This window comes from Lampetra planeri, chromosome 5 (genome assembly GCF_965212315.1).
Source record: "Lampetra planeri chromosome 5, kcLamPlan1.2.h2, whole genome shotgun sequence".
NCBI lineage: Eukaryota > Metazoa > Chordata > Hyperoartia > Petromyzontiformes > Petromyzontidae > Lampetra > Lampetra planeri.
The window spans coordinates 22943838-22969987 of NC_136111.1; the positions used below are offsets into that span (position 1 = coordinate 22943838).

At 49.7% G+C, this 26150-nt stretch overlaps 2 protein-coding genes across 4 annotated transcripts; one reads left to right on the forward strand and one right to left on the reverse strand.

The window, feature by feature from the left end:
* Window positions 1-1441: 1441 nt before the first annotated feature.
* LOC144719169 (high mobility group protein B3-like) lies at window positions 1442-6682 on the reverse strand. The gene is made up of 5 exons (XM_078595047.1): window positions 6066-6682; window positions 3636-3794; window positions 3185-3342; window positions 2434-2608; window positions 1442-1982 (listed from the first exon to the last, which is right to left on the reverse strand). The coding sequence occupies exons 2-5, from the start codon at window positions 3783-3785 to the stop codon at window positions 1788-1790; spliced, it is 678 nt and encodes a 225-aa protein (XP_078451173.1). The 5' UTR covers window positions 3786-3794; window positions 6066-6682; the 3' UTR covers window positions 1442-1787.
* Window positions 6683-10622: 3940 nt separating this feature from the next.
* On the forward strand, window positions 10623-22839 carry LOC144719166 (uncharacterized). 3 transcript variants are annotated; one of them, XM_078595042.1, is made up of 7 exons: window positions 10623-10837; window positions 12669-17015; window positions 17711-17791; window positions 18370-18513; window positions 19222-19445; window positions 19843-19940; window positions 20560-22839. In XM_078595042.1, exons 2-7 carry the CDS (start codon window positions 12669-12671, stop codon window positions 20754-20756), a joined length of 5091 nt encoding a protein of 1696 aa, XP_078451168.1. In that variant the 5' UTR covers window positions 10623-10837; the 3' UTR covers window positions 20757-22839. The 3 variants fall into 3 exon arrangements, with proteins under 3 accessions (XP_078451168.1, XP_078451167.1, XP_078451169.1); XM_078595041.1 differs by having other exon boundaries at window positions 10624-10837; window positions 17708-17791; XM_078595043.1 differs by having other exon boundaries at window positions 10627-10837; window positions 12888-17015; window positions 17708-17791.
* Window positions 22840-26150: the final 3311 nt, after the last annotated feature.

Genomic DNA, 26150 nt, shown 5'->3' on the forward strand with positions numbered 1-26150 from the left:
AAATACCCCATCGCAGCTGGGGCAGTTATAAAAGGCGGACCAGGATCATGATAAAATGAAACTCGGGAGTCCATTTGTAAAACCAGTTGGCAATTAAAAGTAAAAAAAAAATCAGTGTAATTACCTGCCATTAATACGAAATGTTTTGTTTCGAACAAAAAAACCTACTTTGCATTTGTCTGTTAAGCTAGTCATATCCCGAGGTGCATTATGCAGGGGTGTAATACGGCTCTACTTGGATGTTTTGTATGGAACGACAACTCATGTGCTGGACCTAGTGGCATCATGGGACTGATGGTCATTTGGAGAGGCCTTCTTCCAAGCCGATAGATCATGGCTGACAAAAAAAAACTTCCACATGTAATTTCTTGGACAATTAATGGAATAACCAGTAGGAAAATCAACACCTCCCTTCCCTACAATCATCCAGCGTGAACACATTACAGTATCATGCTTGGGGTTTAACACATTCCTGCAGAGGGAGCTGGTAGGAACGTTGGGTTGCTCAGTCAATGGCCAAGGTCAACGGCAGCGTGGTGTATTCCGCAAATATGCCCGACTGAGGGTGGGAACAAGCCGGCGTGAGTAGGTTAAACGTTGAGTTTTATTAGGGCACCACGGGGTGACCAGCCCCTCCCTGCACGACGGACACACTAATCCCCTGTGGGCTGGTGTAACCAGGTTCCTACCAGTAAAATAACTGTCCTGTAGAGAGCTTGGCATCTGCAAAAGGAATTCTGAATACCTACTGGCTCAAGGATGTCAAAAGGAAATGCTTCTTTGCATGCGAATGAGGCAATTGGGGGAGTACGCAGGAGTTACAGCAGAGCAGATAACCAGAGGGGCTTGCAAGTGCCGTCCTGCTGGGCCCAGGGACAAGGCAGAAACGTCAGCCAGGAGCAAGAGTTGATTTGTCAAAAGATTACACTAATGCTTCCACGATTCTGGGATGACGCTATATTCTGATCACAGGATATGTTAAAAAGTTGTTCATGTACAGCCACACCAAATCAGTGCTGTTACTTTAGAAAATAAAATTCCCCCTGGCAGTCGTTCGCCTCATCACTTGAAATTAACCCTCATTGTAGATGTGCCCAACTGCATAGTAATAATGCATCGATTTAAATAACGATGTGCACAAAATGAAGCTTCTGAGAAAATACGTGATTGGTGTATTGTAATGGCGTTTGCGACAGCTACACCGCACCACAATCCTGTCACATCAATGAATCAAAACGCCAAATTAGACAATTCCTAACCTGTGCTCGGCACGAATTGTTAAACGGCTTGTGCACAAATTGCTTTATCCTTGGTTCCACACACCCTTCAAAAGTACATCCCCCTCCACCTTTTGTGTTAACTTCAAAGCAGTCTCGTGCAAGTTTTCTAGCGATATTAATGACAATTCCAAATGTAACTTCAACAAAAATGACAGAACAGATAAAATGTACACGTTTTTAATTAATCCAACGTCAAATTGGCATAAAACGGGCTACTTAAACAAAAAAGAGAAAACCGTTACAAAATAAACCAGTAGCGCACGGGCACGCGTTGCATGGGGGAGCTGTACATGTGTATATATATATAAATTATACATATATACGCACACACACGCACACACAAAACCCTGCTGTTCCTTAACAGGTTAACATTAAAAATGACTGCCCAAGAAAACACGTTACTAACAGCAACCGTTATGCAGTTGCTTCTTGGCAATCGGCCACCTAGAGGCTTCGCCTCCCCATGCCTCATCAGACCCAGCTGATCGCCGGCGTCTGACGGCGCAATCACTCGTCATCCTCATAGTCGTCATCATCATCGTCGTCTCCCTCCTCATCCTCCTCGTCATCTTCGTCTTCGTCATCATCGTGACGGGCGGGCGCTGCGGCTGTCGCGGCTGGCTTTCCTCGCTTGGGAGCAGCTGCTGCTGGTTTGTGTGCACCACTCGCACTTGCTCCTGAGCGCTGGTACGCAGCCACATCCTGCGTTGACAACACACGCCTGATTAGATGCGCCCCACCAGCAAGTCACCCAGGCACACGTCCCAATATTCAGATTTCAGGAACTAACCAGAGCAGCATCTGTATGCCAGGTTGTCATAAGGCTCTATGGAGCTTGCTTGAGAATGTGGAAAAACGGAGAGAAATCCACTGCGGTACTGCAATTCGACTCAATGCCTTGACGAGCACGATGATGTTTAAATAACCGAGACCCAGACAGCACGGGTTATTTTTCCATACGTTCAAAGTTATAATATTTTCATTAAGCACCTACACAAAAGTCCACTCTTGGAAAAAAGGCACGGGATCTTAAATATTTTCGAGCAGTAATTCCCAACCATAATTACATCAGCTTGAGGAATTTAAACAGTCAGGCTTCAAAATCAGCCAGTAACAAGTGTGTTGACTGCTGGAAGAAATGAAAGCATTGTACCTTCTTGTACTTCTCCTTGAGTATGTTGGCCTTGTGCTCGTACGGAGCTTTGTTTTCATTTGTTTGCCGACCCCACATCTCCCCGAGTCGCTTGGCAATGGTGCCAATCACCATGCCAGGGTTGTCCGCCTTGATCTGCGGCCGGAAGTCGGCACAAAAAATAAAAAAGGCGGACCTGGGGCGGGGGAAGCGGTTACATGTGCATCGTGAGCCATGCATGAGAATCCCCGCAAGACAACGGAACCTTCCTCCTCCCTCCTCGCACATCAGAAAGCACAGCCATGGAAGCAATACAGCCAGCAGAGAAGCACAATAGGGCAGCACAGTACCATATGCAAGCTGGGTGCAAATATGTAACAAGCCTATGCAGTGTACACTGTAGTTTTGTGCACAGTATTGGCAGGCATATAATATATACCAAGGGCAGGAAACCCTTTCCAATTGCCATTCCTTACAGAGGGCCAGATCAGTATCCACACATTGAAATGACACCTCAGTCACTTATCACTGCCTCAGCACACCAAAATTATAAAGTGTTTCCAGTTAAAACACACTAAATTCTAGTATCCATTAGTGCAGCCAAGACGATTGCAGTGACAACTATAATTTGAGAGCCATTTTGAAGTAGACTACAGGCCGTCTTAAATCAAGTGGCACGGCCAGAATTGAGGTTCCCCACCCCGTATACACGTTCATTTTCACACGATGTGTGTAATGGTGCATGTTGGGTGTAAAGGGCGTGGGAACACACGGGGGCCGCTTGGGGGCGTTGGGGTCCTTCTTCTTGCGCTGCGCAGGGCCGCCGCGTCCACCACGCGCTGGGGCATAGTCCTTCATCTCGGTGTCATAGCGAGTCTTGTCCGCACGCGCCAAGTCCTCGAACCGCAGCTTCTCCTTTGGAGACAACCCCTGGAGCAAATATTTCTCATTAGACGACACCGTGGACCATACAATGGCTAGACATCTCAATAGTAATATTTAGGCATATAGTGATTCACCCCACAGGCTAAGAGGCGTTGTGACGATTCTGGGATGCGATTTCCAAGATTTGTCTCGTTTGTCCAATATTATCCTTTTATTCTTAGCTCCATTAGCCTACATGCAATATCCTGTAAAAAAATAACGATCTTTTAACAAGCCTCAGGGAATCTTAAAATATATTTTATTCGGCTTGCAGTGTTTATAGAGAAGTGGGAGATTACCTTCCAGCGCTCGCTGCACTTGCGGGAAAAGTCGGTGAAAGCCACGGAGTCGTTGGGGTGCTTCTTCTTGTGCTCCTCGCGACACGTCTGCACAAAGTATGCGTAGGACGACATGCGCCCGCGCGGCTTGCTGGGGTCGCCGCGTCCCATGGCGCTAATCTGCACACCCAGCACGAATCGTCATGAGCAACATTGCCACAAACTCCTTCGCATTCAATAATACCACCTAACTGAATGAAGGCTCGTGTACACAGATCAATGTGCTCATCCCAATAAAGTAGGTTTCAGTCTCCTTTTACTATTAGTACGATCTTGGGTAAAATTTGTCTCCATAAACTAGTTCTCCCAAAGACCAGATTTAATCTCCCTGTACATGTTAAATCAAGTTTTAGTGATCCCATGACCAGGTCTCATGTGGCTCAATGGGATTTGCCTCATTGTGTTCATGAATCACATAAGAGGTGTCACTATGGATCAGTTCTGTGTTCATATGAACCAAGTCTCTTCATAGATGTAGTCTCATTTTCTCGAAGTGCCAGGTCTCCCTAAATAGGTAAATTCGATGCCGACCCTGATGCATGTACAGGGTGGTGGGGGCCATAAGTAACTACCCGTTATGTTTTGCCTATAACTTTCGAAAAATAGAAAACTAACTAAAGGATAGAAAATTATTGAATTCATGGAGATTCGATAGAATTATTTTTACTCAACCCCAGAACCTGCAATTTTGTTTCTTGACGAAGGCTCCAAGGTGAAAATTTGCTTCATCTGACATCATTAAATTTGTAATGAAAGCATCGTCTTGGTCTGCAAGTTCAATAAAAGCCCACGAGTACTCTCGGCGACTATGATGGTCTCTAGGCTGCAATTTTTGCACCAGCTGAATCTTAAATGGAAAAAATATGCAAGTCCTGTACCAATATTCGTTGTTCCCGATTCCCGAAACCGGGAAATCAACGCCCGAATACGGTGGAGTTGGAGTCGTTTGAGTTTTTAAATATCTGCGATAGTCTCTGTTGAAATAATTGAACAATTGTTCCGGAAATAAATGTTAACTATTCTTGCACGCTGCTCAAGTGTATCATTAACTCCCAGGCTTCTATTTCAGCCTGTATATTAGAGTTTGTTCTCCACGTGGTCGCATGGATTTTTCTCCGGGTCCTCAGGGTTTTCCCTCCACATTTAGAAACATGCGTTTAGAATATTTGGCTGTTATACATTTCGACATAAGCCACTTACTTTGAGCTTACCATTTGTGGACAGGTATTCTATTATTTAATTTATTTCTACTCGACTTTACCGAAAGAACCAAAGAGTACTGTATAGTTCAGTGGGCCTTACCTGGTCAAATAAAACTAACTTAAGACTTACAGGTTTCATGTGCCTTAATGGATTAGATCTACCCGATAAGGTGACATTTTCCCTTTGTGCCAGGTCTCCCTGGTTTTATATTGTGTGTGTACTGTACCATGTCCCATAAAGACCATTTCTCCTTTAACCTGTGTACTGGGTCTTCAATAAATACCTGAACTCGTGTTCCTCGTTTTAACAAGCCTCATTTTCCTTGCGAACCAGGTCTCCCCCTACAGGCCTGGTATAATTACCCTTTCGATTTAAAAATTTCCCCCCTATGTATCAGAATTTATTTTAACATAAACCAGGTCTTCCAAGTAACAAGGTCTTAAAAAACCATGTCTCGGGTCTCAAGTGCCGCCAACAAAACCTGCGTCTCTCCTTGGACCCAACGAGATAAAGAGACCGCCCGCGGTGAAGGAGGAGGAGAGAGGAAAAAAAAACTTAACAAGGAAACCAACAAAAAAAACTATTGTGAAACTGCGTTAAACCGGGTTGGGCCGGCTGCTCAGCACAAACAGCAGTAACAAGTAAATAATGAATTTAACGGAAAGGCGGTGGGGGAGGGAAGAAGAAATAATGAATGAATGAGGGCGGGATGATGATGATGTAAATAATTAAATAAGAGACGCAACGGCGGCGCGGGCAGAAAGGCGGCCATGTCACTGCGAACAAAGGAGGCCCTTTCTGTGGTGGGAAGCGCTTCCCCCTTCCCGGCACGGGGTTTACAAGCAAATTCGCTCGCGACGGATTAAAAATCGCCACATAATTTATTAAATCGTGGCGGCGTTTTTGTCCCCCTCCGCTCGGGTCGAGGGGGAAAACACGCGGCGGGGCAAAGCGAAAAAAAATAAAATCATGGCCACGATTCCTTATCCGCAACAACGGCGGAGCCACAATCGGCGGGCCCAAAAACGACGACGAATTTTCATTTGTAAAGAAACGCTCTTCCCAACCGCTAACCGAGCGCGAGTTAAGAGTTAAAGGCGAGAAAAAAATCCGCGTTGTAATTGGATTCGATATCGGCTTCAATAAAAAAATAAGAAAATTAAATGTTTAACGTTGGTCCCCACTCACCGTGAGTTGGCTGTAAGGCGCTGCGTGTAGCTCCGATGGGGCATGAACAGGCGGTGCCACCCGCTTATATTGCCTACAGCGGATAGGCGCCGCTCGCCCCTCCGAGCCACCCGATTGGATGGACTGTCACCGACGGCAGTAGCCGACGCGACCCCATTGGTTGGTGCGTAGGCGGTGACGTAAACGTAACCAATCAAGATCCGAATGAGGCGGGGCGTCGTTTATCCGTGGTGGGAAATGTATCGTTGGGGCGGCACTACGGCCGACCGCCGTACGATTTAAATGAAACCGACTGCGCACGCGCGGAATTTATTAACATAATTTATGCTCTAGAGGTAAACTAATCTGTGTTTTGTTTAAAAACACGTAGGCATTCGTTTTCTTTCATACACAGGTTCATTAACAAAAGATACATCCACGATTACATTATACACAAAAACGTGTATGTAACGTGAGACGACGTAGCAAAGGACACCTTTTAAATGTTAATCTATTCTATGGTTCTTTCGGTCACGTAGATAAAAAAAAATAACAATAAAATAATAAAAGTAAATACAAAAATAATAAAATTATCACAACGTTTTTATCGCAACACAAGCAGTCATCAGGAACAGGGTGGTTAGCCTCTGAGGACGAGCTGTTTATAAAGGTTTAGAGATGGGCGGGGCAACTTATGTTAATGAGGGAGAGGTCTCCGACACCGGCAGGAGGTCTCCACCAATCAATGGTAATCGCACAACAAACCTTCACACAATGCATTGTGCCAGCAACTTGTAATTTAAATACCTTTATTTAGTAATGTCTTCGAGTGCAAATCTGACTTTTTTTTATCCAAAAAACGAAAACAAAAATTATCGCTGTAGTTGTGTTCTCGATGGTCCTCAAAAAAGAAAATGTAATATTCCATTGGTGCAAGAACAAGCAACTCGCTTAGATTATTATTATCGCTTAGATTACCTACAGCGGATAGGCGATTGTTTGAAATGAAGCACCGCACGGTGTCCCCATTGGCTATCGCGCAGGCGATCAGGCGCCTTCCCACCAATCAGGCGCCGATTAAGGCGGGGCCTCGCTTATCCTAGGTGGGGAATCTAACCGCCCAACTATTTTAAATGCATGTAAATAAATTATGCGTGCTTTCACGTTTAGTTAATGTAAACCTCTTTTATGAATCAACTTATATAAAACATATTTAACGTGTGATTGCATACGACGCGCGATGAAAGTGTCCCTATAGCGTAGAGGTGGTCAATGTTTGAACAGCACATTCACTGTTGTCCTCAATGAAGGCGCGTAGGCGATGACGATCGATCCTAATTAACATAATATATGGTGCCGTGGTAAACTTATGTTTTTATTTTAAAAAAGGTACCCATTCTGCTTTCGTTGAAAACAAATACCTTCATTGCCGTATATGAATGTTTTTTTTCCTATATAAAGGGAAAGCATTTAGCTCGCTGCGAGCATAATAAAAGTACAAAGTATCCCCATGGCGTAGATGTACCGCGAACGACCATGCTATAAATAAGGGCCGAGACACCCTGCTTGCCGTGGTTAGCATCCTGAAGACTCGCCATCTAGGCCCCACGTGGGCCTAGGGGAAAGTCCCCGGACCTCGCACAGCTTTGCCGCAGTGAGTGCAGGCGCTGGAACAGCGTCTCGAGCCCCGCTCGCCTCCCGGGCCCAACGGGCAGAGAAGCCCCCCCCAAGGGCCGAGCCCCCCGCGGCATGCGAGCGGGGCCTCCCGGTCTCAGTGCAGAGATATGGCGGGTAGCGGCCCAGCCGCCAACCCAACGGGGCTCACTCTCGAGATGCTAGCCATTACATTTTTTTCTTATTAAATAAAATATGAATTGTTTTATATTTGTATTATTTTATAATTTCCCGTCTACGTGGCTTTACAGAAAGAACCAAGAATATGAATCCCTGCAGTCACGAAAGCTTTAATTTTTTTACTTATTTCAGTTTCTATTTATTTTTTTTACAAACAAAAACATCAGGTCACAGAGAAAAAAAACAACTCTAATTTACCTAAACTTAAAATCATCCCTCATTTGAACGATACACAATTTGCTCTACTGTAAATAATAACACTTGTGTAAACAATTTACCCTGGTTAGTGCTTGAATGTGAGACTGTCGTCGGAAGCAATTCTGGCAAATCGCCCGATGATGCTGGATGTAATTACCAGCGAAACGTCGTATTCAGATTGTAAATGTTGTGGATTCACTCTTCAACGTGACAAATCCCTTACTGATTGGCCGTGTCGGGTGGTGGAGGGTTTCGACACATTTATACTTAGGCAATCTAACCCAAAAACCTTTATTATGAACTAGCTTCTTTGCTCGTCCTAGGACAGAAACTGTAATATTTACTAAAATTTAGCAGAGTATAATTGTATCTTGTGTAAATTTAATGGCAGTAAATCTTGCACAAAAGTAAGTCATCAAACACTTCAATGCATTTCACTGCAGCACTGTATTAATGGCAGTGATTCTTGCACTAAACTATGTTATAAAACACCTCACTTCATGTCACTGTAGCACTGTATATAACTGACCTTCAATTTGTTCAAATTCGCTGCTCTGACACTTTATTCTCTTCTGCTTTCAGTCGCTGGTGTTAAAGTAAATTGGAATTCGATACAATATCTGGAAAATCACCGAGAAATGTCTATTTTATCATAAAGTAGAATCATAAATTAGACTTACCTTTTGTCTCAAGTGCTTAAGAAATAAATAAAGACACCAAATCCACTTTGTTGCTGCGTAGAATTATTTATTAGATTCGCTTTCAATAAAAAAAACGTCAAACTTAAAGCGAATTTGCGAAAAAAAATATTTCCGCTCCATCTTCTGCGTGAGTGTAAAAATCCACCCGCTCATGAATATTAATGACGGGGGTGCGGCATGTGGAGTGACGTCACACGCGTTACACACATACATTCTTGGCTCATTATAGTAGTAAATATAATATTGGTCGCAAAAGCCGACGTGTTAAATTGGCTGCGAGGTGTCCACGAGATGACAATACAGAAATTGATTACTAAATCCATCTGTACGGAACTTTGAGTGACATCCTTGGTGGGATTTCTCCACGTTCTCTGGTGTTTTTTTCCCACGAGAATCCAAACTCTCACGAATGGGACTGGCCAAACGTCCCAATGTTGCAGGAACCTGCAACGTTGGGACGTACTATTATTCTTATAACAATGTATTATGTACATCGACTGTAACTTATAGAGTTTTATCATGTGGACTTTAATAGGCACGTTATGAGCCATAGCGAGAGATATACTGGATACAATGTGGCGTGATAATAAACTAAGCCACTTTTATTAGTGTGTTTTCTCTCTCTGTGTGTGTCTCTGTGTTGTCTCTCTCTCTGTGTGTCTGTGTTGTCTCTCTCTGCTTGTGTGTCTGTCTTTGTGTCTCCGTGTCTGTGTATTGTCTCTCTCCCAAAATGTCACACTTAACTTCTAATTCAGCAATCTTTGAAAGAACGTAATCAACCAGGCTATGCGTTAATTGTGTGTTGACCGACGCTCTGTGTTGCATTGCATTACATTTCCAAATTGTACTAAGTTTGTTTGATGCAGTGAGTTTTCTCTCTCTCTGTGTCCTCGTGTTGTCTCTAGTATTTCCTGCAGTCTCTGTGTGCCTATGTGTGTGTATCTCTCTGTGTGTCTCTGTGTTATCGCTCTCTGCTTATGTGTTTGTCTATGTGTCTCGTGTCTGTGTTTTCTCTCTCTCTCAAATTTAGCAATCCTTGGAAGAACGTAATCAACCAGGTAGGGTGTTGACTTATGTTAGCCGACTCTCTGTGTTGTATTGCATTATATTTCTAAGTTTACTAGGTTTGTTTTCTCTTTCATTCGTACCTGATGATGATTGCTTGTGTTGCAATCGAAACGTCGTATGCTATTATTTAATTATTTTTTCTTTCTACGTGACTTTACCGAAATAACCAAATAGTCATTCCTGCAGTCACAAAAGCTCCCAATCAAGTTTTAAGCCCTGCGTGTTTTACTCTGCTATAACACTCACCGCACACATTCCACAAACACCCCACTTTTATAGAAGCAGGGGTTGGTCGGTCCCACCTGATGGGCAAATACCTATGCAGTATTCACCACCAGCAGAAATACTGGCTTACAAAATGTCAAACTTTAGAGAGAGACACACCTCATTTATTTATTTATTTTCAAATTCCGGGGGATGTTTCATGTCACATGTGTTGTACTGTCTTTCCAAAACAATATACTGTATTATGGTATTCTATAATCGACATATTTCTCATTAAAAGCTATCACCCTGACCTTGCTATCTAAAACATTAGTGGTACATAGATAAAATACCGCCAGAATAGAATTATAAGCAATTTCCACAGTGGGTGGTACCGAACACCCATTTTCGGTCTAGTGGGTGGGAAGCCGGAGCCGAGACAGTCGCGCGCTTACCCGGGCTACGAGAAACAAAGCGAAACCCCCTCCCCGGTGCGCAAGCGGACTAAGGAATCTAAATCAACATCGCGTGACGTCAGGCGCATCACGTCACCTCGGGCACCTTAGCTCCGGAAGTGACACCTGGGCGCGAATGGCGATGCGACGTTGGTGGTGGTGTCCGCGCGTCTGAAGCTGCCGCTTGCTGCTGCTGCTGTTGCTGTTGTCGCGTCGGTTGTTGTGGTCGAGTTCGTGGTCGTCGTGATGTGCTGAATTGTACGGCCCGCTTCGTGGAGATTCCCCGACTCGACCTCCCGCCTATCGCGGCAAGGTGAGCAGATGCCCCCGCTTCAGGGGTTTACTTCGGGGGTCGGGGGGTGTGGAGTCTCAGGTGAAGGGGGTTCACGCGGTGAGGGTGTGGAGTCCCAGGTGAAGGGGTTCACGCGATGAGGGTGTGGAGTCTCAGGTGAAGGGGTTCACGCGGTGAGGGTGTGGAGTCTCAGGTGAAGGGGGTTCACGCGATAAGGGTGTGGAGTCTCAGGTGAAGGGGGTTCACGCGGTGAGGGTGTGGAGTCCCAGGTGAAGGGGTTCACGCGATGAGGGTGTGGAGTCTCAGGTGAAGGGGTTCACGCGGTGAGGGTGTGGAGTCTCAGGTGAAGGGGGTTCACGCGATAAGGGTGTGGAGTCTCAGGTGAAGGGGGTTCACGCGGTGAGGGTGTGGAGTCCCAGGTGAAGGGGTTCACGCGATGAGGGTGTGGAGTCTCAGGTGAAGGGGTTCACGCGGTGAGGGTGTGGAGTCTCAGGTGAAGGGGTTCACGCGATGAGGGTGTGGAGTCCCAGGTGAAGGGGTTCACGCGATGAGGGTGTGGAGTCCCAGGTGAAGGGGTTCACGCGATGAGGGTGTGGAGTCTCAGGTGAAGGGGGTTCACGCGATGAGGGTGTGGAGTCTCAGGTGAAGGGGGTTCACGCGGTGAGGGTGTGGAGTCCCAGGTGAAGGGGTTCACGCGATGAGGGTGTGGAGTCTCAGGTGAAGGGGTTCACGCGGTGAGGGTGTGGAGTCCCAGGTGAAGGGGTTCACGCGATGAGGGTGTGGAGTCTCAGGTGAAGGGGGTTCACGCGGTGAGGGTGTGGAGTCCCAGGTGAAGGGGTTCACGCGATGAGGGTGTGGAGTCTCAGGTGAAGGGGTTCACGCGGTGAGGGTGTGGAGTCTCAGGTGAAGGGGTTCACGCGATGAGGGTGTGGAGTCTCAGGTGAAGGGGGTTCACGCGATGAGGGTGTGGAGTCTCAGGTGAAGGGGTTCACGCGGTGAGGGTGTGGAGTCTCAGGTGAAGGGGTTCACGCGATGAGGGTGTGGAGTCTCAGGTGAAGGGGTTCACGCGATGAGGGTGTGGAGTCTCAGGTGAAGGGGTTCACGCGATGAGGGTGTGGAGTCCCAGGTGAAGGGGTTCACGCGATGAGGGTGTGGAGTCTCAGGTGAAGGGGTTCACGCGATGAGGGTGTGGAGTCTCAGGTGAAGGGGGTTCACGCGGTGAGGGTGTGGAGTCCCAGGTGAAGGGGTTCACGCGATGAGGGTGTGGAGTCTCAGGTGAAGGGGTTCACGCGATGAGGGTGTGGAGTCTCAGGTGAAGGGGTTCACGCGATGAGGGTGTGGAGTCTCAGGTGAACGGGGTTCACGCGATGAGGGTGTGGAGTCTCAGGTGAAGGGGTTCAGGCGATGAGGGTGTGGAGTCTCAGGTGAAGGGGTTCAGGCGATGAGGGTGTGGAGGTCGAAGTGAAGAGGGTTCACGCGATGAGGGCCCTGATGATGGTGATTTTGGGATCCAGATATCCCGCTGTAGAGGTAATAATGCTTCCAGTGATGAATGCCTTAAAGGCCCCGTTTTCGTTGTAAGGATCTGAAGTTTTAGATGCTAATGGTTTTGAGGTCCAGGTGATTCGGGTCCTGCTGATTGGTGTGTGGCATCGGGAATCTGGTGATGAAGGTGTCCTGGGTTCAGATGACGAGGGTTTCTAAGTTTCTGGTGGTGATCCCGGAGTCTTAGTAATGAGGGTCTTAAAGTCCAGGTGATGGTGCTAAGGAACTTAGTAATATTATGTTTACTGCATGTGTGTGAACTGTTGGTGAATGCGTGCAAGTTTTGTTTGTGTGTGCGTACGAACAGATGGCTGCATTAGGACTGAGCGAGGATGATGTCCTGAAATTCCTTGTTTCGCGCGGTGGGGAAGTGCCGAATGCTGATCTGCGCAAGCACTTCCGCGACTTCTTAGAGTCGGGGGATGCGGAGATGAGAGAGCGCTCTCGTCAATGCTTCAAACAATGCGTGAACGCCGTTGCGACTGTGACCAAGACTAATGGAGCTACGTGCGTGCGCCTGCGCAAGCGCTATGCTGTACTCTTGAAGGGAGGAACGAGCGGCGCTGGCGGGCAGCGGCAGAGCGACCGGAGGAGCAGCCAGGAGCAGATGAACTTGCAGAGGCAAGGGCAGGCAGACAGGATGGGGTCGCGAGAAGGACAAGGAGACGATCGCTATCTGGAAGACAGGAGGAGTGATGAACATTATTTTATTCCAGGAGAAGAGCAAAGTCACCACCTAAATGATTACATGGGAGCGGGGTCGGCATCATCGTGGGCGTCATCGCCTCCCGGGTCCTTGATGTCGGCGCAAGTGGGAAGTTACGGTGAGGAGGAGCGACGAGGCTACTACTGCGCCGTAGGGGAAGGGCAAGTGGCTGGACCGGAGCCAGGACCCGTCCCATCTGACGCCAAGCCTCTTGACTTCTCAAAGGGGTTTGGAATAGTCCTGGTTGGGTCGAGTCTCGCTGAGGCAGCTCAGCAAGTGGGCGAGTGGCGCATTGGCGATGAGCAGGGTGGCGTTTCGAGCCACCGCGTACAAGCGGGCAGCAGCACTGGAGCATCGCAGTTTCTGCGTGGCGACGAATGCAGGGAGAGTGCAGGTTTGGTCTCTGACGAGAGGACAGGAGGATTCGCATCAGATACAGTGTCAGGACTAACTGACGGATGGGAACCTGCGGTGGCTGCATGGGAAGCACAATCCAAGTACTCTAACTCCTCCGATGCGAGGCCTATTCATGGTGAGCATTGGCAAGTGATTCCAGATGCAGTTGGCCAATCAGAAAGCAACACAGATGACAGCCAATCAGAACGGGTTTCACTATCGTCCGACCAATGGGCAATGCCATCACACGCACTTGAACCACAAGGCAGACATGTTCACGTTGATCAGTGGCATGAGATTCATGGAGCAACTGGCCAAATGGAGAGCAGCACTGAGCAAACTAGCCAATGGAGCAGGAACACTGCCATTGAAGACGGGCATCAAAGAGAAGTTCTGCCATTTGAGTACAGCCATGGGGATTCTGTCACACACCCACATACAGATGGACACAGAGATCAGATGCAATTAGAGCAACCCTACTGGGAAGGTCAGTCTCTTCCTGAACATATTCATAGGGATGGAAATAGAACCCTGGAACGTCCAGATACTGACATGTACATATCACCAGGCGCAAATTACAACAGCAGCTATGGCAGGGAAGAGCAGTCGATTTCTGAAAGACAACGCTCTGACTGTTGGTCAACCTCTGGATATTATGGACCGGCAGTTGGTGTTTTTTATTCGGGCGTAGAACCCGGAACTCAGTTCGAGAGCCATGAGAGGGAATGGAGTGATAACCATGACCATGTCCGTGAACGCACCAGGCCCTATGTAGAGGCAGCTGTTGGCAGACTCAGAACTGACGTGCCACGTGGCGGTTGGGAAGCAGCACAAGACCTCTATCTAAATGAACCAAACCCCCAAGGCAGCCAGCTGAGCGAAGAGAACATGTATATGACTTTAGAAACGCGGGGAGGAGGTGGCAGTGTTGGGCAAGGTGCTGAATACAGGCACAGGGCGCATGACCCTCCGCTACACGGTGCTGGGTGGCATCATTTGCAGAGGGAGGGCGAGCGGGCTACCATACCCGATTGGTCACGTGAACGTGCAGATGATTATCTGGAATTGGAAAGAACTGATCGGTGGAACAAGCAATACCCGCAACCTGGAAGTGAAATCCCCTCCATTACGTTCACTCGAGATAACGATCCTCAGAGAGGTGTAACAATGACGAAGGTAAACGCGCCCACATTTGTTCGTGTCGAGCCATTGCCGCAGTCCACATCACAATCCTCACGGCGATCAGACAGTAGCAGGGAATGGAGGGAGTCCGAGTTGGACGTGCGCCTGAGCACACCGGCAGAGTCGGAAATGAGGAGGAGCTCTGCCCAGCACTCTCAGCACGACTTGAACCGCAACGACTATGAGGAGAAAATGGAAGTCGAAAAAAAGCACACCGTTACTCGCCGCGTGGACATACTTCCCGAGACTTTGGCAGATGCACAAAATTCCAGACGTCCAGATGTGAACGCACCCCAGGGTAAGCTGCTGCCGCCGCCGCCACTCTATGCGATGATGAGTCGCTACCTGAGCTCCTCCGAGCTGTGTTCTCGTGGGGATCCTCGCTTGGCCACAAGAGAAAATCAGCCCTTGCCGATCGCGACGTCCAGCCGCAGCCGCTCTTTCCCCTCACTACGTTTTGACATTCCCCCAGATGCCACCGAAGATGATTTGGCGGAAAAGGAGAAGAGGTCAATGAGAGAATCTCAGAACGTGACAGCGGCGGCGGGTGAGCAACGTCCCTGGTTCCAGCACAGTAGCCAATCTCCGCGCATGCACCAGGACCAGTTCAAGCAACACGATTATGATCATCGTCAGGAAGGGTCACTTCAATCTTACGCAAGTTCAGACAGACGGCAGCCGTCAACAACTGAGGTGGCCGGACGTGGTATCCCGATGTTTATAAAACACGCCTTGACGCAGGGGAGACGACCCCGGCAGCGAGCCAAGGCTCTTATGGAGAAGAGCCACTCTTTGGTCAACCTCCAACATGGAAATCAGTGGGAATCAGTGGCCTCATATCAGCAGCCTGCTAACTTTCTCGGTGCTACTGCTGAGTATCCAGAATTGTTCTCAGAGAAGAGCAAATCTTTAAGGGATCTCTATGAATACAGCGTTGAGATTGGGCGTGAAGGTCATCCCAGAGACTGGAATGTTGTTCACGCAAACGCACGTGAGCCACTCCGAGAGACCGGGAGGAGAATTGTTCTAGAAAAAAGCAAATCATTGCGTGAGTTCCAGAGTACTGATCAGCCGTACTCGTTTCAAAATCAATATAGGCCAGATGATCACAGATTCAGCCTTACAGATCAAACTTTAGTTAACAGAAGTGAGGACAGAGGCAGGCTAGTATTAGAAAAGAGCAGATCTTTGAAGGATGTCTATCAGAGTGACCAAGATTTCAAATTTCAGGATAATCATAATTATGCAGGAGATCCAGAATTAAAACCTGCTCGTGAACATCCCTCGGTTCCGCCAGCTCATTACGTCTTACCGGAAAAGAGTTCGTCTCTGAGGGACCTCCATCAAAACGACAACCATTTTGAACATCATCGTGAGGTACGTCGCAATGAAAGAGATTTTCACAACCCTGCGGTACGGACGCAGAGTTTAGGCAGGGATAGCCATGTTTTAGAGGAAAGCAAAGCAATGGGAGATATTCAGAGTCACCACATGGAAAGGCATCAAGATGAGTTTCATAAACGTCCAGATTTGGGCTACACAGACACACGCCCAAAAGTCTGGACCTACCCACCACTGGAAGACTCTGAATCCAGTCTGGAAGGACAAGACATGTTCGTGCCAAATTTGTTACCGGACAGAGACGAAGTACACCCAGGGCACGTGTCTACGCTCGTCAGCTGTGACGATGGAGCCATCCTGGACAAACCTCATCCTCGCCGCTCTACACAATCAGATGTGGATAACATTCCACCTCTGTTTGCCAAAACCATGGAGACGGTCCCCACAGAGCCGCGGGCCCCATCACCAGTGCTGTTAACGGTACTGCCGGTAACTTCTGAACAGCTGAGTGGCGGTGACCAGACTTTAATTGAACGGCAACAAGGCCACTACGACTCTGAGGATGACAGTGCTTTGGCGGACAACCTGCGTCGCGTCGCAGCTGAAATCGTCCACTCTCCATTGCGGACTCGGGCGCAGGTCACCCGCGCGGCGTGGAAACAACAACAGCAGCAGCAGTCGGCACAGCCGCCGGGGGAGCACTCCTTGGCTCCTTCCTCGTCATCATCCTCCGCCGCGCCAGGCTCACAGGACAACGATGACGACGACCCCTCCTACGGAAGCGCCGACGAGGATTTCGCCTCTAACGTCCGACGCGTGTCCAAGGGCCTGCTGGCGGCGCAGACGGGGGGAGGTGGGCAGAGCCACCTGAGCCGACAGGGCTCGCGCATGTGGAAGAAGCCCGTGGTGCCCGTCGACTGGGGTGTATGCGTTCCGCAGGAGGTCAGCAGGATCAACGAGCTCCTGTCGCACAGCACCTCCCGCAACAATCTCCGCAAGCAGCAGCAGCAGCAGCTGGTGGTGCCACAGGTACCCTACGCTTGCACAGACAAGACATAACCTTGTCATAGGCGTTGGGTGTATACACAATATGCACAAGTCCAGTCTTGGCCTGTGCGAATGTTGAATTTCTTTTGCACCCCACGTAGCCAACCATGCTGATCGAAGGTGCGGGAGGTGTGTGTGTCCACACATCATTGACATCTGCCCAAACACAAGCATACTTGTGCTGGTTTGTGTATGTGCTTGTTTATGTACGTGTACAGCCATTTGTCAATCCACTGGGTGAGGGCCTTCCCACACCGTGCAGGATCTGGGGGTTGGCCGTACTTCACGCTGGTCAATGTGAATTGATGAAGGTTGGAAGCATAGTATATTACAACATTTGATTTGGCGACACTACCCTCTACAGCGCAAGACAAAAGCCCCGCGTGTTTTACGTACTAATTATACACAACCGTTGGTGCGCACATTGAACCAAATATGGCTGATGGACATCGATGTGGAGGTTTGTTGCATTTTTGTTCATGCAGACATCGGGACATCTTCACCCACAGTATCGGATAACAAGGAACCTTCGCCAGGAAGTGGAATGGACCGCTCAACCGCAGTTGTGCTCTCGGTGCTGTTGTCGCGCGGTACTGGACATCTGTGAAAATCGAGCTTCGTAGCTCATCGGATTCCTCCAGGATGACTAAAGATTATATTTCTGTCGTGTGCAGCAGCAGGACAAGGTGAACAAGGTGGTGCCGGTTCACCTGGACACGGCGCCGGCGGTGATCGAGCACAGGGGACCGGCGAGAGAGGTGCCGCTGCCTCGGCCGCACTGACCAGTCATCGCGTTGTATGCTGGGACAGCGTCAAAACCCATCGCGAATTATTTATAGATGGTTCTTGCATGACTCGAGAATTAATATGTTTAAAGTACCAGAATATTTGGCTCCGTGTGTGGGGCGCGGTGTCCGTGTGTCAGGTTGTTGTGTTTGGATGTGTGCGTGTGCCTCCAAGGGATGTATTTGCCTGTGTTATGTGGGTGTGAGAGCTTGAACATGCGCGTGTCCATGCGTGTATACAGACGCATGTGGGGAGCGGTGGCGCAGCGGTAACTCGTTGCGCTACGAACCCTGCGAACCCAGTTCGATGTCCACTTATGGCTAACACCAGTGACGATTACCTGAACTGGTCCTGGGCCTCCCCTAGGTCGACTCAGGCTCAAATGAGTACCTGGTACGATCTGTAAACATCGCTACGAGGGAGACAAGGGCAGCCCGGCGTGGTGTTGTCACCCACCTCGTGTACCATGCCGGCCATCGTAGGTGCCCGCTAACAGCACTTTCCCCAACAGTCTGTTAAGGCTATACGGGGGATCTTTGTCTCTTGCCAGACACGTGTGCGGGAGCGTTCTAGAGACCGCCTACAACCAGAGACCTTGAGCAGAGTCCAACGTGTCTGGATGCTTTCTGCTGTCCGGGGTGACTTCCGCTCCCTCTTCCGGGTCATGAAAACCAACCCTGACCTGCTGCTCACAGTATGTTGTTGTTCATATACACAAACACAGACAACGATCCCCCTTATACCCTCGTAATGGGTTGTTGGGGCAAGTGCCATTCCCAAGCACCTATGAAGGCCAGAACTACACTCGAGGGGGTGTTTGACTAGCACCATACCCGGCCACCTTTGTCTCCCCAGCACTGATGTTTACTCACCACACCAAGTACTAGTTTTTAAGGCCGAGTCGATCTCGGGGAGGCTGATTTTTAAAACTCACATATATAACTGGTGCTCACATGCACATACATACACATACAGCATGTATGTAGACATACAAACTTTTGAGGCAAGTTCTGTTAAAGTCAGCACAGGGCCCTGCCCAGCCATTTTTCGCCTCCCTGGTGTTCATATCTACACACCGTGCTATGCACGCGTTTAAGGCTGAGTCAACCCAGCTGAGGCTCAAAACTGGTTACGATGATCTGAATGGCTTTTTACCGAGAAGCGAACTCTGGCCTCTGCGTAATCGCCACGCCCCCGTTTTATAAAATGACGGTGCATAATTTAACATTTTAGTGCCTTTAGTTACAAAAGCCAAATACGTGCGCCATCGAAAAGAAATATTTCTCCCACGCACAATTTGACGTGTAAGAATAGATGTTAGTTTGTAAAATCATTATCTCCCTCGCTGACAATTCCCTCCCTGGTTTCTGCATGCGTGTGTCCCATCTGTGCGTGTCGACAGAAGGACTTGGTGTCGGGCTTCACGGCCCTGCACTGGGCGGCGAAGCACGGAGACACCAACGCTCTCATCATGCTCTACCAGCAACTGAACAAAACGCGTCCACCATACGCGCTGGGTGCCACAGGCCCCGGGGTGGAGGAGCCGCGGTCGCGCGTGGGCCACACGCCCCTGCACGTGGCAGCCATGTGTGGCCACAAGGAGGTCATGAGGCTGCTGGTGAACAGGTGAGGCTGCCACGAGGAGGTGGCTGTGATGAAATGTTGCCTCTTTGAATGTTGTTTTCCCCTTTAAGACCGTGGTGTTATTGACGAATGTGTCGAGTGGTTTTTGTGTTCCGTGTGCGCTGCTGCCGACGCAGTGGCGTCATCATCAATTAACCCACATGAAGGTGTGGAGGGGCTGACATTCGTAGGGCAGGCTTTCGAGGGTAATATGAAGATGCGGAGTGGGTAATGTTGATGGGAGAGGTGAATTGTGAATGATGTTCTTTTTACTTGATGATTAAGCACATGATTAATCGATTCATTCAAATAGATTATGCTCAAGATACCTAATTAAGAGATGTGGGGATGAGAGTTGGATGATGTATGGTGAGATAAGTGACGGAGGATTCTGTGCCAGATTTGGGGCGTTTGTGGGAGCACGAGATGCTGCCGGCCGGCGACCAGGACAGTACCTCCCAGCGTCGTCCTCGTCAGCTGACATCATTACCTTGCTGGGTACGCCTCCCCCTGCACCATTGCTACCACCACCACATTTCCTTAATACCATATATTTAGAATGGCCATGAAAAACGTCTCTCTGGCATCGTAGGTCATGCTAAAAAAGTAACAATGCCTGACAATGACGGCCCACGTAACGTGAGCCGACCCAGTGGGCAAACTAGGCGAGGTGCAGGCTATGCCTTGATGGTCGGCCTCACCTACCGTCAAGGCTTGATCCTCCTTGATTATAAGTTTTTAAAAAATCCTATTCGAGCTGTCAGCAACACTCGACTAGGCTAAAAAGTTCCATAAACCTTTCTGGGTACATATATATATCTAGCGTGTGTGGAGCGCCGAGCCACTCGACTGTTTGGCATATACGACGCCGATAACAGAAGCCGATGCCGACTACTGCACTGTGACAAAGAGCAGTCCTCGGCTTGGCGGAGTGAACGGCCAGTCTTGGTTTCGTTTGAACCTCGCGCGACCTCACCGACGCAACAAGAACAGCAAGCTTGTCCAATGATGCCCAGCTCCAGCATGTCGTGAACACGTCGCTGCTGTCGTTCTATTTTGTGCCTGTGCTGCATGTGCTGCGATCCTGCGTGCCACTGTTGTGGAATCCGCCGTACAGACTACCGCCCGGGCCTTGCTCGCCCCGTTGCCGCACCATCGCCCAGCCCTCTTCGCGCGGCAAAGAAAACCGGGGTCGGCCTGGCCTCCTCGCAGTCTATGAGCCGCAAGAGCGTCATGTCCGTCATGTTTGGACACGGCTCTGAAGATGGCCACTTTGTGAAACCGGGGCGGCCAAAATCATCCTACCTGTCGTGAGCACACTAATGTGCATCTGCATGCGTTTCCAGGAAACCCTCGGGCTGCATAAAAAACAACCACTTTTCCTTCAATGGTTCATGCAGAATGTGGTTAGATGCTTGATTCTTTATTAATTTATGGTTGGGTAATGTACTGTAAATATAACCATCGAGCCCTGGGGTCATGGAGGTTATTTGACCATACTTCCAACACGCTGGTCAGTGTGGGGTTGCTGATGGCTGGGAGCATGGATGCGTGAGTATAGTGTTACAGTACAGGACAACAGTGGATTTTTCTGCACTGCCTTCTGGTGCTCCACAGCCTATGACCTCTATTATGCTTGATGGTCGCCTATCCAAGCACTATCCAGGCTTAATATTGCTTAGCTTGTGAGATCTGACGAGGGTGGGTGTGTTCCGCGTAATTTTGTCAAATACTGTCCTGGTTTTTTGTTGTATTGCTCCCAGGTATGCAGAACGTCATTTATATGCTGCTGAACCTGGGCCCTTCTGGCTTGATATTGAATGCGGTTTATAATTGCAGAGCAATGCAGACAACTGAAACGTACAGTTGCAGTAATGGACTTTGTGATGCCTTGCGTAAAGTGCGTGTGCCACCTGGGGCAGTGTTGGTGATGCACACTGCACTTGAGTGTTTATCGCGAGCGTTATGCTAATGGTACTGAAAATAAGTAGCTGATGAAGTCGTCAGCACGCCCATCGTAAAGCTAATTACACTGGATCAGTGATGCGATCCCTTGTCTGCCCATTAATACGGCAAGGAATTACCACAGCGTGGCTTCTGTAAAGCAATAAGACACTGCAGTCATTGATTGAGCGTGTGTGCAATTGTGTGCCAGTGTAGTAGCAGTGTTCCAAAATTAGAAAATTAGTCTCAAAATTATAACTGGTTATTGTATGCCTACCAATATTCATTTAGAAAATAAGAGATGTGTGTACATGAGCTTTGCTTGTGTTACGAATTCAATTGAAAAGAAAAACATGTTTGTGACAAGAAATATGTTACTGCTCAGATGTTGTTTTATTTGATTTTGCAAAGGATTTAACTTTCCTGTGAAGTTGGTAAATAACTTGTATTGCTCCACTAATTTCGAGGTGGGTTTGTAAATCAAATAGCAGGCATCGTGCTGCAGTGCCCAGGCCAGGGTATGTGTGGAAGTGGAACTTCTTTCGCACCATACGTAGCCAATCGTGCTAATTGGAGGTGGTGCAGTCGCATGTACTGGGACATTGCTCATCATTTAGGCCAGTGGAAAAATATGCTGTTTCTATTATTACCACTATTATTACTTGCATGATGGGTGCACTTGGTTTAGGGACTGCGGTAAAATTAACATTGGCTTGGTTCTGCTTGGCACTATTTGGGTCGTGGTCGTCTTGTAAATATCCTGTCAATAACGCTTTCACTCTGTGCCTTGGTAAGACATGTCAGACGAACAATTCAAGTGCACCTCGATGATGCGGCATCAAAATACCACGGTACCTCTGCACGTTTTAAATGCTGTAGATTTTTAAATAAGATTCGTATTGAACGTAGAATGTAAAAAAAACTACGCAGATGTAAAGATGCCGTAAGTACAGTGGTGCAAATATGAGGATATACGCCGTTACGCCATGCCGGCACTTGTCACAAGACCAAACTTGTGTACCGACACTTTTCAGAATGGTTCCTTTTCCTATGCCACGTTGATTCCATAGAGAGGAAACAGCAGTGACCATGGGCTGCAGGACGAATAGGTTTCATACCGGCACATGTCCGTTGACAACTGTGTAAGTACTCGCATTTAGGAACGAGATACATCTTGATGGAGAAGAATGCTCGTCTTGATTGGATAGTTCTGGGTTTACACAGTGGGAGGAAAGTGGGAAGTTGATGGAAGGACGTGTCAGACAGTGGAGCCCGCTATTGTGCGGAGATGGATGGTGGGGAATTGCGAAACAATGTGTGCAGTGAAGTGACGAGAAATATGTATTTATCATGTGCAGTACAATGTCCACTTTCCACGGACTCGCAAATACCAACATGACTTGAGAGCACACTTTTGGTGCCATATACGAATAAATTTAGAGTTATACAGTCACAGGCTTGTTTTCTTTTTTAAGTGACTTGTTACGATGTATGGGGAATGCAGTGCTTTGTTATACACGGAGATGACTGCCTTAAAACTGCGTGATGATAGATTTTTCTTAGGTATTCACGCATTGTGAGGGTCTATTTTAACTTCAATTTGTTGTCTTGAGTCTTGAATTACAATTGTAATGTACAAATTTTATCAGTCTGCTGCTGCATGAAGAGCTTATTTGCAAGTAACGACTCATCAAGATGGCAAACGCAATACTTAACAACATTAAATCATTTGCGTCATTGTGGAGAATGTAAGTACAGAAACAATAAATAGAGAATAAGCCTCCTTCCCATGTTACTGCACATAAAATACAAGCGTGTTTTACACATTGCATCAACCATGCATCCTCCTTGGAGAGTTCCATTGCGTTTTAACCAACGCTGCTTAAGTTATGCACTTCCAAAAGGACTTGTGCATGAATTGATCTGTAAAAACTTTGATGGTTTATGCGGAGGGACGGATGTGAACCAGGCCAATTTGCGTATTATTTACACCAGTACAGTACAACAAGTAAACAAATAGGGACTCGTGGACAGCCTCTGACATAACTTCCCACCAATGTCCGTGGCCGGGAATGGAACTCTGGTGACGAAGTCCATCGTGCGAGTGGGTGGGTGCCGACACCGCGTATGCGTCACAACGTCTCGGGTACACGGGGCGGCCTGTGTGTGTGTCTCTCGTGTGTGTGTTCCTGCGTGTGTCTCTGTGTGTGTTCCTGTGAGTGTCTCTCTTGTGTGTGTGTGTCCCTGTGTGTCTCTCTTGTGTGTGTGTCTCTGTATGTCTCTCTCTGTGTGTGTTCCTACGTGTGTCTCTCTCTCTGTGTCTCTCTGTGTGTGTGTTCCTGCGTGTCTCTCTCTTGTGTGTGTGTGTCTCTCTTGTGTGTGTGTCTCTGCGTGTGTCTCACTCCTGTGTTGTTCCTGCGTGCGTCTCTCTTGTGTGCCTCTGCGTGTGTCTCACTCCTGTGTTGTTCCTGCGTTTGTCTCGCTCTTGTGTGTCTCTCTGGTGTGTGTGTCTCCTGTGTTGTTCCTGCATGTGTCTCTCTCTTGTGTGTGTCTCTGTGTGTGTCTCTCTGGTGTGTGTGTCTCTGTGTGTGTCTCACTCCTGTGTTGTTCCTGCGTGTGTGAGTGAGTGGGGTGTGCCGTGGGTGCGGCCCAACGATCTCGTCCAGCCACATTCCCCGGGACACTGAGCAGGAGGGGGGAGGGTTGGGGACGTGCGTGGTTTGTGGTGTACGTGGTGCGTGGTGGTGTTTGTTTGTCTTTTGTTTTGGTGGAGTTGTGGCGCAGTGGTGAGCCCTCTGCGCCATCACAAACACGAAGGCCCGAGTTCGAATCGATACCCAGCCACGGGTAACATCAGTGGTGATTAACTGAACCGGTTCTGGACTTCGCCTAGGTCGACTCGAACGTAAACGAGCGCAGTGTGTAACCATCATCGCATCGATGGGAAGACTTAAAACGGCGTGGCGCTGGCCACATTCACCCCCCTTCGTGTGCCGTGCCGGCCTTCGTAGGTGCTCGCTAACGGGGCATCTTTGTCTGCGCGTGTGAAGCGGATGGAGATGGGGAGTCTGGATTTAGCGAGGGGCTGTGGGGATGGGGCAGATGGAGAAAGGCAGGCTCTGGAACATCCCGTGAAGTGAGAGGGAGAGAACCTGCGGCGTGGGTGTGTGGAGAGACGGAGTTGGAGTGTCGGGAAATCCTGGACTAGGAGAGGTGTGGATCGTGCATGGAGAGAGAGACTCGGGTGCAATAACCAGAGCGATGTGTGGGGATGAATTGTATTAGGAGAGTGGAGAGAAGCTGAGCCCGGAGAGGTTATACAATGGAATGGAGTGAGACTGAACTTGCGTGGTTGTGTGTGCAGTGTCCGCACAGAGATATCTGACCTCGAGCGGTGGTGTGGGTGGTGCAACTACACTGGGGGGCAACTACACTGGGGGGCCCAGGCGTGGGACGACGAGGGGGATGTGTGGGGGGCGAGGGGGTTATGTGGGGGGCGAGGGGGTTATGTGGGGAGCGAGGGGTTGTGTGGGTAGCGAGGGGGGGCGAGGGGGTTGTGTGGGGAGCGAGGGGGGGCGAGGGGTTGTGTGGGTAGCGAGGGGGGGGCGAGGGGGTTGTGTGGGGAGCGAGGGGGGGGCGAGAGGGTTGTGTGGGGAGCGAGGGGGGGCGAGGGGGTTGTGTGGGGAGCGAGGGGGGGCGAGAGGGTTGTGTGGGGAACGAGGGGGGGGCGAGGGGTTGTGTGGGTAGCGAGGGGGGGGCGAGGGGGTTGTGGGGGGAGCGAGGGGGGGGCGAGAGGGTTGTGTGGGGAGCGAGGGGGGGGCGAGGGGTTGTGTGGGTAGCGAGGGGGGGGCGAGGGGGTTGTGTGGGGAGCGAGGGGGGGCGAGGGGTTGTGTGGGTAGCGAGGGGGGGGGCGAGGGGGTTGTGTGGGTAGCGAGGGGGGGGCGAGTGGGTTGTGTGGGGAGCGAGGGGGGGGGGCGAGAGGGTTGTGTGGGGAGCGAGGGGGGGGGCGAGGGGGTTGTGTGGGGAGCGAGGGGGGGCGAGGGGGTTGTGTGGGGAGCGAGGGGGGGGAGGGTTGTGTGGGGAGCGAGGGGGGGCGAGGGGGTTGTGTGGGGAGCGAGGGGGGGGAGGGTTGTGTGGGGAGCGAGGGGGGGCGAGAGGGTTGTGTGGGGAGCGAGGGGGGGCGAGGGGGGGGGGCGAGGGGGTTGTGTGGGGAGCGAGGGGGGGGCGAGGGGGTTGTGTGGGGAGCGAGGGGGGGGCGAGGGGGGGTTGTGTGGGGAGCGAGGGGGGGCGAGGGGGTTGTGTGGGGAGCGAGGGGGGGGGCGAGGGGGTTGTGTGGGGAGCGAGGGGGGGGCGAGGGGGGGTTGTGTGGGGAGCGAGGGGGGGGTTGTGTGGGGAGCGAGGGGGGGCGAGGGGGTTGTGTGGGTAGCGAGGGGGGGGTTGTGTGGGGAGCGAGGGGGGGGTTGTGTGGGGAGCGAGGGGGGGGGGCGAGTGGATGTGGACACGGGATGTGGAAGGGGGGCTATGGAGAGTGCGAGACGCTGCGGTGTTTAAAGGAGTTGGGCTCCCAGGGCCCCGGGGCTTTCCATTCTCTACCAGAACACAAAAGGAATCATAATCTGTGGCGGTGGGGTGGGGGTGATCGTGGGGGACGGGGGAGTGGGAGGGGCTGAGTGTGTGGGCGGAGCTTGCTGAAGGGGGAGGGGCTTAGACGATTTGAGTGGCGTGCGAGTGGAGCGGCAATTGCTCCAAGTACAGTCCAGTACT

Excerpts from the sequence above, each read along its gene's own strand:
- LOC144719169 (XM_078595047.1), bottom strand. The coding sequence starts at position 3,785 with ATGGGACGCGGCGACCCCAGCAAGCCGCGCGGGCGCATGTCGTCCTAC. Across the intron at positions 3,343-3,635 it reads AGTGCAGCGAGCGCTGGAAG|GGGTTGTCTCCAAAGGAGAA; the intron begins GTAATCTCCCAC and ends TATTTGCTCCAG. Across the intron at positions 2,609-3,184 it reads AACGCCCCCAAGCGGCCCCC|GTCCGCCTTTTTTATTTTTT; the intron begins GTGTGTTCCCAC and ends CCCCCGCCCCAG.
- LOC144719166 (XM_078595041.1), top strand. The coding sequence starts at position 12,669 with ATGGCTGCATTAGGACTGAGCGAGGATGATGTCCTGAAATTCCTTGTT. Across the intron at positions 17,016-17,707 it reads AGCAGCTGGTGGTGCCACAG|CAGCAGGACAAGGTGAACAA; the intron begins GTACCCTACGCT and ends TGTCGTGTGCAG. Across the intron at positions 17,792-18,369 it reads ACAGGGGACCGGCGAGAGAG|ACACGTGTGCGGGAGCGTTC; the intron begins GTGCCGCTGCCT and ends GTCTCTTGCCAG.